This window comes from Engraulis encrasicolus, chromosome 3, assembly GCF_034702125.1.
Source record: "Engraulis encrasicolus isolate BLACKSEA-1 chromosome 3, IST_EnEncr_1.0, whole genome shotgun sequence".
Classification (NCBI taxonomy): Eukaryota; Metazoa; Chordata; class Actinopteri; order Clupeiformes; family Engraulidae; genus Engraulis; species Engraulis encrasicolus.
The window spans coordinates 15,025,206-15,039,214 of NC_085859.1; the positions used below are offsets into that span (position 1 = coordinate 15,025,206).

Genomic DNA, 14,009 nt, shown 5'->3' on the forward strand with positions numbered 1-14,009 from the left:
TCGGTCCTTGTTCCTTGTTCCCTGTCCAACCATGCAGCCGTCCCTGCAGGAGCAGCAGCAGCAGCAGCAGGCCGTCAACATCTCCAACATCTCCACCACACCACCGGTGCCGGTGGTCTCCCTGGAGATCCAGCTGACCAGCGTCCTGCTGGGGCTGTGCTGTGCCGTGGGCCTGCCCGGCAACGCCATGGTGCTGAACATCCTCTGGGAGAAGGTGCACACAGGCTGCTTCACCCTGTGTGTCATGCTGAACCTGGCCATATCCGACCTTTTGACCCTGCTCACCTTGCCTCTGTGGATCTACACCTTGCTGCACGGCTTCAGCTTCGGCCAGGTGACGTGCAAGCTGCTGTCCTACATGGTCTACTGCAGCCTGTACACCAGCGTGCTGTGCGTCACCCTGCTGTGCGTGCAGCGCTACGTCCAGGTGCTCCACCCGCAGAGCTGGAGCAAGCTCACCGCCTCCAGCAGGAGGATCCTGGTGGCCACCGTCTGGGTTCTCGGCGCCGTGACGTCGTGCCACGCTCTGGTGCAAAGGGAGGTGAGTTTGGATTGATTGATTGATTGATTGATTGATTGATTACATTGTATTGCCATTTCAGCAGCTATGGCTATATCATGGGCAATACAGATGGAAAAAACATTACATCACATTTACAAAACTACAACAACTATATAAATTCAGAGATTAAATACACTTCTTAACATCAATACATTCTAAAAAATTCAAACCCTTTGAAGGTGGGACCCTAAAATATCAAAAACAGTAGCCTATCTTTCTTAAAAAACTGCTGCCTTTTCATTCTCAGTGCAGAGCAAGTTAAAATATGCTTAATAGTAAGAGGGCTTCAACAAAAATCACAAAGAGGGGGCACATCTCCAGTTAACAAAAAACTGTGTGTTAGTCTACAATGACCAAATTGACACCTTGTATACAACTTGGTCATGCCCATGGCCGAAACCTAACATTGAGGACACAGAGGTCATGTCCTCTGTATTTTTTTTCAGTAATGTAAAATGTATCTATGATGGAAATCGATACGTGATCAACAATGATAAATTCAGTCTGTATACGCCACCCCCATTTATCCTCAAGGCAGTGATTAATGAAAACAAACGTAAGAGTTTGACTGAAGTGTTTGAAGCATTCTAAATGTACAGTTTGCAGTACAGCATGCAGTATTTGACCTCGGTATTTGAAAATGTCTGGTTATGGCCCTGGTCACGCCTACATGAAAAAGACTGGATAATTGTTTTGTTTAGGTGCGTTTGGGGGAGAAGGACGGGTTGCTGCACTGCCTGCCGCGGTACCGGTCGGTCGGGGAGGAGGTGGCTACCCTGCTGGTGGAGAGTCTGCTGCTGTTCGTGCTGCCCTTCTCCGTGCTGGCCTCACTGTACGTCACCTTACACAGGAGGGTGAAGCAGGCCGTGGGCGCGGGCCACAGGCGGATGAAGCGGCTGGTGATCAGCATCATCGTGGTCTTCTTCATCTTCTCCATCCCCGTTCACCTCAACAACTTCCTGACCATCATGGCGGTGTCTCTGGGCTCCCCGAGCCTCCTGCGGATCACCAAGGTCACTGGAGGGGTTACCGGGGCGATGACCTTCCTCAACAGCTGTGTGAACCCCCTGCTCTACGCCTTCTCCCACCGCGCCCTGAGACGCAGCTCCGTAGTAAAACTGCCGAGTTTTGGTCCCCAAGCAAACAGCGCGTTAGAGGCAAGTAGTAGCGGTAATACTTTATGTAAGCAGTAAATATTGATATTTAGTTTAAAAAGGTGCACTCTTGGGTGTAATTCTTGTAGTTTAATCTAGGGTTAGCATAACAGACAGACGTTTCAGCCTAAGCCTTCTTCCTTGCGGCTTTTTCATTAAATATGAACTTTGCTGTTTGCTGGCATCCGAAGACCTTATGAGAAATAGTTGGGAGTTGAGCGCACTTTCTTAAAAAAATCTGTAAATGTTGTTCACCTAAAAATGAACAAATGAAGCCTATGTGGACTTGGTGATTTTGGCCAGTGGCCAGTAATCATTAATACAGTAGCTGTCCATTACATAGTTCTACTTACTTTGTTGTTGCTATGGAACTGTGTGTGAGTGCGTGTGTGCGTGTCCTTTAATAATGTGGTGTGTCCTTCTTGTTCCACAATTTTGTTTTACATTGTTTTCCACTGCCGGAACCTTTGTTGAATTTGTCAATGCAAGTCATGTCAGATTGTACAGTATATGTTATATTAATTATTGTAATATGTTCAAATAATTATATTCAAACATAAACAGCCTATAATTTGTCAAAAGCATAATATGTAGATATAAATGCTATGCCTTCTGACCTTTATGTCTGTGCAATATGTAAATAAAGAAATATATATATTATACAGTGCAGGATTATAATCACTATTTTTGTAATTTGAAGATGAGAAAATTAGTTACTAGTAAAGTTTACTGTAAAGCTATTAAGGAAACTAATAAAGTATTTAAAACCTTAAAACCTTTGAACTTTGTGAATTTCCTCCATACACTCTTCAACATAAATTGTCCAACAGACACAATCGGTGCAGTGCTGTGCTGTGCATACTGAATCACGTTCACACTGCTGCACTCAACTAGGCCTACATCATAACAACATTGTAATGACATTACAGAGAGCCTCAAGTAATACATTAAGACTTGGAAATTAAAATTTTGAGGACAATAAGCTTACAATAGTCTCTACGCAAAGAAAACAACACAATGCCATCAGTTTTATCTTGTTTTATACTGTACAGTACGTTTCGGTTAATACCTCTTTGGCAGCAAAGCCAAGTTTTTTAGTCAGGTGCGTATTATCTCTATTTGACCGGATGCTATTGCTATTTTCAGTTTTCTACACTGTGTAAAGCATGCTTGTGGCTAACACCTTTAGGTGTACGTGCATTTCTGTGTGCTGGGTTGGGCGGTGTGACGGGTACTTGCACTTTGTACGTGGTTTGTTCAGTCTGCAGTTCTTTGTCTTTCTATTGGCAAGTGCATCTCACAGACACAATGATTATGCTCAAGTCTGATCTCTTTCTGGCAGCAAACATACCTTTTGTTCACTACACTATTGTGAATACTAATGCCAATATGTTTGTGTTACGTTTTATTATGAGAAAGTCAATGGGGAGGGGGGGGGCAGAGAACTGTGCGGGTTTGAATAGATGTATCACACTGTGCGAAATACATAGGCCTAGTGCTATTTCAGTTTTGATTACAGTCTTTAAAGGCCCTATAAGGAAGGAAAGCATTTTGTTCTCTGTAGTTTATAAATACCAGTCCCTCCCACTACCCCAATGACCTACTTTTCAGCTTCTCTCTGCTGCCGTGGCTGTGGTTAGATTGGCATATGTCACGAGACTTGACAGGGGCATACAACGAGGCACCTATATGCAGTGTGCAGTATAGACTTCCTTTCAAATAAGTGTGCTAAGCTAGCCTGGTTCACACCAGATGGTATGTGTGTAGCCTACTGACCCAATCTATTCACATCTATCTCAATACACAGAAACAGAAGCATGGCAGGTGCTCTACCTCATATGCACACACACTACTTGACACACCTCAGATGTAGGACTACATATATCAATGCTTACAGTAAGCATGATAATGTTTCAACCTCTTAACAAATGCTTCATAATTTAAATGAGTGTCCCGTTTTACCTGAACATCTTCTCAAACCTACTGTAGGTATGGTTTCATCATCATCTTTAAATGTGTTCCAAACAAGTAACATAAGGGGACAGACACAATACGAAAGCTCAAAAAGGGTTTAATGGCGAAAGTCTAGGGGTTATACAAAGAATGCGACGGAGCATCAAAGCTCAAAATCCAAAAGAAAAGACAAAAAGCTTCAATGTCATGGGAAACAGGACGGAAAGAGCTTCAGACAAAAACGGGTCAGGAAAATGAAGTTCCTCAGCAGGCATGCGGCAGTCCTTTTGAATGGCTGCCGCAGGTGTACCCAATTAGTAAATCAGGTGTGGCCCATCCGGTTGATGGGGATGGACCACCAATCACATCTCCCTGCTATTTACAAAAGACAAACATTAGAGGGAGCCAAAAGAAATACAGATGAAGAGACAGACATAACACCCCCATCCTAAAATGGTGACTATAGTCTCCATAAAAGAAAATATCCAGAAAAAGCAATAAATGTATAAACTAGCCTACTCAACCCCCAACAGGCTGGAACTTCAGCATTTCTTTATCCAACATTAACTGAAATGGCAGAGCAAAGATTACTGCATAGGAACAATTCCATACATAACAAAACAACAAAATCAGTCATCTAATGACATTTCAAATGGAATAGAGTGGTTTTATATAACGTTTAAATCAAGCTGACAACTATGTCAATCAAAGGATTTGGCGATACCAAGCAAACGGAAATGGCTCGCAACAACTACCATGGCAGCCTTTTAAACGGGTAACGGTCAGACATGGCAGCGTATAAAATTGAACACATTAATGAGGAAAGGAGCCGGTATCCACGCTTGAGACTTGTCGGGTCCTCAACTCGTGGTACTACCGACTCAGAAATTCCAGGACGGTCGGGAGGCTTTGGTTTCCTCGACGGCACGTCATTAACAGGCTGCTTAACAGCATCTAACTCCTCGTTGGAGTGGCGGAATTTGGAGGTTGCCAGACGCGGGTGGCGCTTTCGTCTGCAAAACTGCTGTGTCGGTGACAGCAGGGGAACAGGGCGGACGCGCATCATGTCTGGCCAACTTGTGAAGGAAGGTTTGTGCTGCGGCGTTGGGTGCAGTCTAGAACTAAACGTTTTGCAAACTCCAGCCCTTGCCATGACTGTGGTGGCTACTTGGGCATCTGGCAACATCTGAGACTTAACAGTCTTCACTTGCACACGGGTGGAATCGTTGTTTTGGCACGCACACGCATGGCTAACGGGGGCAAACAGCACAGGAGGCTCTGCCACAACCTCTTGTGGTGTCCCTGAACGAAGCACGTTAGCGAGACCTATGTCATTGCCCAAGATCAGTGTTACGCCTGGTATGGGCAAGGACGCACAGATGGCAACAACCACCTCACCACTGGCAAAAGCGGAACGCAACGAAATGCGGTGTAACGGCATCACAGAGACCCCCTTGCCAACACCACGCACGCGAACGCAACTGCCTGTTGCAGTGTGTGATGACAAGGGTACGACTCCTTGGACGAGAATGGATTGGTTTGCACCAGTGTCACGCAGGATGCGCACTGGTGCAGAACCAGCACCTGGCACAGACACGGTCCCAGTTTGCAGGAAGGGATCGTACAACCCTTCATTGTTATTCAGTAAAGGTGAAATTGAGTGAGCCAAAGCGACTTGTTTAGCTGCATCACGAGCCTGCTTCTTTTTTAATTTGAAACACTCTGTAATCACGTGACCAGACTTTTGGCAGTATGAGCAACCCGGTTGATCAGGATCAAGCACTGGCTTGGTGCCATTGCTCTTCTGATCAACAGGTGATGCTGGGGTTGGAGAACGAGACCTACGGAGGCTGTCTTCATGGATTAACTGGTATTCATCAGCCAAGACTGCAGCATCAGACATGGTCTTAGGTTTTTGCTCGCTGACATGTGTCGCAATTTGAGGAGGCAAACAGCTAATGAATTCCTCCAGAAGAATTAACTCGCGTAGTTTTGCTCGGTCATCTGCTTTAACCCCTTAATGCACGCCGTACCTCCAGTGGCACGCTGTAATAGTCATTGAAATGTAACTACCATAGCACTACAATACTATGACACAACACAGGCCCTTCAGTAATGCACCACGACTTGGTCATTACCATACTGGTAACAACAAATGTATAAAGCCGCATCTTAAGGGGTTAATTACAGCACACCAACGATCGAATGAAGTTTCCTTCTTACGGCCAAACTCAACATATGTCTGATCCGCTTTTTGTCGGAGCTTACGGAATGTCTGGCGATACGCCTCGGTAACCGCGCAGGATGGAATCTTTTACATCGGAGTAGATGACACTATTCGCAACTGGGAGAGACGAGTAGATTTCCTGGGCTTTCCCAGTCAAAACACACTGGAGGAGAGAGGCCCACTGATCTTCTGGCCACGCAGAGTTAGTTGCAACCCTCTCAAAGTGCGGAAAATACCGCTCAACGTCAGTCTCAGAGAAGGGGGGCACCAATTTGATATTCTTCGCCACGTCAAAGACAGTTTTGTTCTTACATTTTTCCGCTTCTATTTTTAGGCGGTCACGATCCAACTCTAGTCGCTGTTTTGCAAGTTCTGTTTCTAACTCTAAACGTCGCTGCTCGAGGTCTAACTCTCGCAGACGGATAGTTTCAGAGGGACTATACGGAGTGGATGGAGAAGTTGGCAACGTGCCTTTGGATGGCGTACGAGGTGGCAATAACCCAGTTTCGGCGAAGACGTCGAAGAGTTTCCTTTTAGCACTATCTTTGGTCTTCTGCTCCTCAGTGTCTAATGCGATGTTGTACTGTTTGGCCAATTCCAACAATTCGGGTTTGCTAAATCGATGCAGTTTAGTGCGTGATGGGGATTCAACAAATCCTTTGATGGTGGCCATGATTAACGGACAGCTGATCAAAATAATGGGATAGCTGTAACACGAGCGTGCGTAGGCTATAGGCCTAAGAAAACCGGCAAGTAACAGGCACACAGTAAAGAAACGAATGTTCCACACGAGTAGCAGCGGATCAAGGCCAACAGGCTTGTTGAAACGGAGCTACGGAACAGGCTACGCGAAGGCGAAGTAGCAGCAGGTGGTCGATTAGAGGCGGGCACACATGTGCAGACAGGACCACATAAAACAAACAGACAGACAGACAGACTTCACAAAAAGGACAGGATTCACTAAAATTGAAACAAGAGTGAATCAAAAATTGATTGGCGCACTGAGTTGGAGGATAAGTGGCGGGCAAGGATACAGGCAGGGGTTGCACCTACACTGACTAGGCTGAAAAACTGAAAACAAAAGCCTGACTGACTCCGGATCTTCAGTGGCCTACCCAGCTCGAGGCTACAGGGAGCCCCCTCCTGGGTTATCCACAAAAACGAAGTAAAAAGAAAAGACACGACCCAAGCCCAAAAAACTGCTACTCACCACGAGAAACAGCAGCACAGCCAATAGAAAAAATAATGAAACCCGTTGGTAAAAAGCGCAAAAATGCGAGAGGGAAGGGAGACAATATCCCGGACGAGCCCCCAATATGTTACAAAACAAGTAACATAAGGGGACAGACGCCAAACGAAAGCTCAAAAAGGCTTTAATAACGAATGTCTAGGGGTTGTACAAATAACGCGACGGAGCATCAAAGCTCAAAATCCAAAAGAAAAGACAAAAATAGCTTCAATGTCTCAGCAAACAGGACGGCAAGAGCGTCGGCAAAAACGGGTCAGAAAAATGAAGTCTCCCCCAGCAGGCATGCGGCAGTCCTTTTGAATGGCTGCCGCAGGTGTACCCAATTAGTAAATCAGGTGTGGCCCATCCGGTTGATGGGGAGGACCACCAATCACATCTCCCTGCTATTTACAAAAGACAAACATTAGAGGGAGCCAAAAGAAACACTGGTGAAGAGACAGACGTAACAAAATGTTAAAAGATTGTACATCATTTCACTTAACCCTCTGGTTGTGTTAGAAACATGGTTACGTTCATGGTGTTAACGGTCAAAATTGACCGCCTACACAAAAAAGGTAATAATACATTGATTAAAAATCTGTTTTGCATATTTTGTGATTAATACCTTTTAGACATCCTTTTGAAACATTTCCAATGTGATTTAAATGTTATTTTGCTTTGTTTTAGTGATTTGTAGGCTTTTTTTCTTATCTTGCACCAATTCGTTTTATTAACCCTCTGGAGTCTAGGGCCTCTCAGAGGCTTTCAGGCCGTTTGGAACACCTTTACTTTTTTCAAGTATTTCAACTAACTGTAAACATCTATACTAATGTGGCACATATGGTTGTATTCTGAAAAGCCTAACAAAAAAGAATATGAGGGTAAAGTGAATGTAATATAAACTGTATATAACTTTGGGAGATGTAAATTAATGGTCCGGTCATTTTTGACCGAAACACCATGAATGTAACAAGTTGGTGCATCTTCCACAATTCTTTAGGAATTTCATTATATTTCATTTTGACCATTTGAATAGGTAAGCTGGAGGATATCATGAAGTGTCATTTGTGTATGATGAAAAATAGAGAAGTTATTTAAGAATGAAGTTTCAAAACGGTCATTTTTGACCGTAACACAACCAGAGGGTTAACACAAAGTTTTTGTGCAAGCATGTAGGCCTAACAGAGACCTACTGTGTATAATGTCATGATAGGAATACTTTTTTAAATGGTTGATTACACATTAGTAAAGCTATATTAACACTTAAATTAATACAATTACTAAAAAGTAAAACATTTATTAAAACGTAAATAATGTGCCTGCTGGGCTAACAGCTCCTTACTTATATAGGCCTACCAACATTAGTAAACGTTTTTCTTATTTTCATTATTAATTAAGTGTTTATCAATTATTTATTGTTACGTTAACAAAGCTGTAAAATACCTGCTATTATAAAGTGTTACCACATGTTTTTTTATTTGCAATCTACAACAAAATGTCATTTAGCCTATTTAGTCTTGCCTACCCTACCTTTCCACCACTGACCTGTACTTCTGACCTACTTTAGCTTCTATCTGCATGTGGTTGTGGTATAGGCATACTACAGTAAGTCACGAGATGTCACAGGTTTAGAAGCCAACAAGGCCCGGTTACCATGCAGAATAGGCTTCTTTTCATGACGCCCGTGATGCCACCATTGTTGTTTCATTTTGACCTTTTAGAATGTGGGTCAGGTATGGGCAACTGGAGGCCCAGGGGCAGTGGTGTAGTCTACGTAGAACGCAGGTATATGCAGTATATCCACTTCAGAATTTCAGGGATTTCAGTATACCAACTTAAAATTGATTGACCCATTATTTAGAATAGCACAAATATATACAGTATACCCACCTCAAAAAATGCTAAAATATACATTATACCCATCATAAAAATGTAGACTACACCACTGCCCAGGGGCCACATGCGGCCCACCTCTTAAAGTGGTAGTTCGCTATTTTAGACATTAAGCCCTGTTTGTGTGACTTCTGGGGTGAAGTAGAGATGTTCTCATCACAATTTTGACATTTGGTGCGGAACGGAGCATTTGGGTATCCAAGACTGCAGCCCCCCACCTTTACATTGACTCCAATAGAGCACTCAAGCAATCGATTATAAAATGGCATTAAACTTTTGTTTGAGAAGACATGGAACTCACCGTGTGGTCAGTGGTAGACAGCGATAAATTGACCTGAAAATTGCAGCGAAATATGCCTTCTAACTGTTGTTTAGCATTTGGCAGACCTCAGGGCGGCCCATGGATAGTAGTTGTTTTTTTAAACGACTACTAAATTAATTTGTTGCAATTGTGCTGTTGGCCAATAGAGCACACCTCTATTCCTTCCAAACAAGTTGGGCGGTCAGTAAGCAACCGACTACACCTTGAACTCTTCAAGTTGCAGTGGCAGGTCCGTGGTCACGTGGCCCTCCGATGGTGGTGATGAAAAAACGTGGCCCTCCTCATCATAAAAGCTGCCCATCTCTGATGTAGGACAATTATCAGCATTGAATGGAACTGGTTAGTATTCTGCTCACCACTAAATGACTGTAGTAAATGCGTTTCAGGAATTGGACATGAAGTCTTGAGCTTGAGATACCAATAGTCGCTGTCTGCAGTGACTGACAATAACCATTTATGACTGTCTGTCATGCAATTGATGATTAGGGAACTTGACACACAAAAGGATTCTGCTATTTGCATATAAGCACCATTTAAGCCTGTTAGGCCTCGCTATTGTCAACTATGGAGAAGGACATTTAGAAAAATAACAAAGAAGACAATATCTGCTGTGCACAGTTAACAATATACAGTGCTAATTCAACACTTAGAGAACTGTGGACTCAAATGAAATCTAGAGGATGTTTTAATGCACTCTCTAAGTGCTGAAATAACATTGCTAAATGTACTGTGTAACAACAAACTAGCCACATACTGCACTTTAAAGATCATTGCACCTGTTGCTCAAATAAAGGTAATTTAAAGCTTTACCACGTGTCAGTATACATAGGCTTTTGCTTACACGGTTTCTGAGCTTTGCAGGCCAGTCTGTGAGCATAGGGAAATCCGAAAGCAAAAGGGCCGGTTCTAGTCCAATTGGTGCCCTAGGTTAGCACGCGCTCCTATTTGTGCATTTACAAATTAGCATCTGTATACGGCTGCACATCTGATCTAGTACCTACGTACATACTGAGTATGTATGCACAACCATTGTCTGTCCATGCCTATATTGCCCTACGTACATACTGAGTATGTATGCACAACCATTGTCTGTCCATGCCTATATTGGCAGCCCTGGGCGCCGGTATTGCTGTAAACTGGTTCTCACGCAGATGGTTGTTGGGCGAACATGCACAAGGGTCTGCGTGAGAACATGCTGAACTTAATCATTCAAGTGTAGTTTAGACAGAACTGAATGACACTAACCAACAACAAGAACGCTTTGTGAAAAATCTTCAACTGGGTTATAGTAAAAGATCAGAGATTGGCTGAAACAGAGAGCAATTTGCCCACTGTGGAGTGAATTTATGTTTCATACACAGCACGAAATGAAAGTTCCATATGCATCAGATTAGGTGTGAGTGAGTATTGGTGGTGGAAATGAACTGGTGTGCGTGTTTGCGTGTCTGTGAGAGTGACGATGAGTCAGACCGTCCCTCCCCTAAATGTGGCGGTGGCAAACAGCAAATATGATGAACCAACATGATGTTCTCACGTTTTGCATGATGTGTCATGAACCACACACAACTCCCTTTGTTCTATTGTCACGCTATCACACACAGGTTCCTAATGCCTGCCTGCAAAACTTAGAGGTATAGATGCAGTTTTATCCCTTTTGCGATTAAAACACTGAAAGCACACGAGTCCTACTTTTAAAGGGGTATGCCACTATTTTGGGGCTTAATACAGTTAAAATCGTTGGTTGGGGTTTATTAAGGTGGTAAAGTGCTAATGCTACACAGATCCATTGACTTTCACTAGCTTAGCGACACGCTCCCTCTTTTAACTTGTCTTAAAGCAAGACAACGGTTTGCATGAAAAATAAAACACTTTATCACCTTTATAAACCTTGGCCAACGATTTGAACTGTATTAAGCCCCAAAATAGTGGCATACCCCTTTAAGGTTTTTGCCCTGTTTTTGCATATCTATTTACTCTACTTGTTTGGAGCACTTGACTGCTTGTCATGTTTTGTTTTTGTTGTCATTGTTTTGTTTTGTTACTGTCCTTTGTCACTGTCATTAGTATTGTGCTGTTTGTGAAAGTTTTTGCTGTGTGTCAGTACTGTGTTGTCTGTGTAAGCTTTCATTACTTTTACCTGCAACCAAATCTACCTTCGGTTACAGATAAAGTTATCTTACCTTACCTTACCTTACCTTTATAAGAATTGGGTCCACATGGCATTGCATATATTGAGAAGGGGGGCCTTTTCACCTCGAGATGTGTATTCATGAACCACATAGGCATACAGTACACTCTGCAACCATTGGAAAACAGCAAAAAGTAAAAGAACCCCTAACACTATCTATAAACCGATTTATAAATAAAACCTTACATGAGTAAAACCTTGTTAAGCAAGGAGAATATAAAACAGACTGCGCTCTATAAGACCATTAATATTGATTCCATGGTCCACGTGCTGGTCTGCTTAAGGCTTACTGTTGTATATACTAATGCACGTGCCTTATTAGATCAGTAGAAAAAAAACCCTTGAAGGCTACATTTTCATGAAATGTATTGCTTTTTTAACCTTGTCCAAGGACACAGCGGGAATGTCCCTAGAGGCCCTACGAGTTAGCCTCGTTCTGAGCGTTACGACCAGCAGTATACTTTAAAATATGAGCGAGCAGGGAGCCGTGCCAGTGATAGATATGGTGTGCTAAAGGCATTTAAATCATGGCTTGTTTGGTCGGCTGGTGTTTAATGGCTGTCGCAAGGAAACGTGGCACCAATATCCAAGGAAAGAGGGAGAGAGAGAGAGAGAGAGAGAGAGAGAGAGAGAGAGAGAGAGAGAGAGGTGGGAAGGGACAGAGGAGAATGAGAGAGAGAGGGAGAAAGAGAGAAATATGGGTAAAAGAGGGGGAGAGAGAGAGAGAGAGAGAGAGAGAGAGAGAGAGAGAGATGAGAAATGCAGAGGAAAGATAAGTGGAGAGAGCACGTAGGAGGAAGTGGGGGGGGCTGAAAGATAGAACTGTGTAGGAAGACAGGAAGAGAGATGAGGTGGAGAGAGGAAGAGAAAAAAGAGGAGGAGAACGGGATGAAGAGAACAAAAGAGGATGAGGTGGAGGGAGGAAGAGAAAAAAGAGGAGGAGAACGGGACCTGACAGATCGCAGGTCATTCCTCCCCATTTGCCTCCACACTGTACAGTACAACACCACGGTTACGGAACACTGTCAGCCTTCTATTATGTATTACTATATCCACCATGACCATGTACATTATATGGAATATTACCTGTAAATGCATTGCTGCACAATGCAGTGTTAAAACCATTAAGACACAGCGTTATACATTTGCTGTTACCAGAATGGCATTGACCAAGTTGCAGGGCATTACTTACGGCCATGTGTTATGTTATGTCAGTAGAGTAGTACTGTGGTAGTTAACTTTTCAATGACTATTGCAGTGTTCCACTGGTGGAACGGCAGCATGCATTATGGGGCTGATTCAACACGTAGGCAGTTGATTTATCTTTATCTTCTGTGTGTTTGGTCCCAAACGTAGTAAGGCAAAGCAAGGGAAAGTTTATTTGTATAGCAGCGCATTTCATACAGGTGCTCAATGTGCTTCACAAAAAGCAAATGCAAAAAGAAAGGAAACAAGAAAGAAAGAAAGAGTACTATACTGCTCTCTAAGTTTTGAATTGACACTGCATTTTTTTTACTGTGTGTATGATAGTGTGACCATGTTTTTTTGTCATTTGAATGTGTTCACATAATTCAATCTGACCCAGCCCCTGGCTATTATAACACTAGTTTCCTTAGTGCTTATCTAATAAAAAACCTTATCTTTTCATTCTTGCACCGTCCGGGTGTATCCAAGACAGATCTCTGTAAGTGAGTGCGCTCGAGGTAGGACTAGTGGTGTCAAGAATGATCAATTCGGCGATGCAAGCCAATGCGGGGCATGGATCAATGCGGCAAGTTCCAGTAACGATCCGGCAATTTTTTAAAGTTTCAATTACTTCCGTGGATATTTTGGGAGCAAATAAATGTTACATTAAATAAAAGTACTTTAAAGCATTGCAAGACTGATACAGACTGATACAGAAAACAGCCAATAAATTGTTGCTCAGTATCTGACTACTTGTATTGCCTCATCATGACTGATGAAACATTTGCTTTGCTCTCAGTAGAAATGTAATGCATTGCAATGCATTGTAGAATTGAATCGGATCGGATCGCATAGAATCGAATCGCATAGAATCGAATCGAATCGCTACCTCCCGAATCGTGATCGAATCGGATCGTGAGGGCAGTGCCACACCACTAGGTAGGACACAAACCATCTTTTTCACATATAGAACATTTCAATAGGTAAGAGTCTGGTTCGCCACCCCAGAATCAAACAAATGAAATCCATGTGGCTTCCCATCACAAGCTCCATCCTTCCTTCCTCGTCACCCCTTTATCCTTCACTGAGCTAACGGAAAGAGAAGCAAAGCAATCTTAAAGAAGGTTTTTAAGTTTTTAAATTATTCCACAAAAAGAAAACATGTTGAACTTTAAAACTCCCCTCCTCAACTATAGGGAATTGTCTTGCCTTTCTTTGCTGACAGTGTCTTACCCGCTGCACATGGTCGTAACTACCATTGAGGACACAGAGGTCATGTTCTCTGTATTTTTTTCAG

At 43.0% G+C, this 14,009-nt stretch overlaps 1 protein-coding gene across 1 annotated transcript; it reads left to right on the top strand.

The window, feature by feature from the left end:
* LOC134445251 (leukotriene B4 receptor 1-like) lies at positions 1–2,075 on the top strand. Its single transcript, XM_063194326.1, has 2 exons — positions 1–541; positions 1,264–2,075. The coding sequence occupies exons 1-2, from the start codon at positions 32–34 to the stop codon at positions 1,753–1,755; spliced, it is 1,002 nt and encodes a 333-aa protein (XP_063050396.1). The 5' UTR covers positions 1–31; the 3' UTR covers positions 1,756–2,075.
* The last annotated feature ends 11,934 nt before the right edge of the window (positions 2,076–14,009 follow it).

What these genes read in the sequence shown, in the direction of transcription:
- LOC134445251 (XM_063194326.1), top strand. Translation starts at nt 32, where the DNA reads ATGCAGCCGTCCCTGCAGGAGCAGCAGCAGCAGCAGCAGGCCGTCAAC. An exon ending in ACGCTCTGGTGCAAAGGGAG is followed by an intron (nt 542 to 1,263) that starts GTGAGTTTGGAT and finishes TGTTTTGTTTAG; the next exon opens with GTGCGTTTGGGGGAGAAGGA.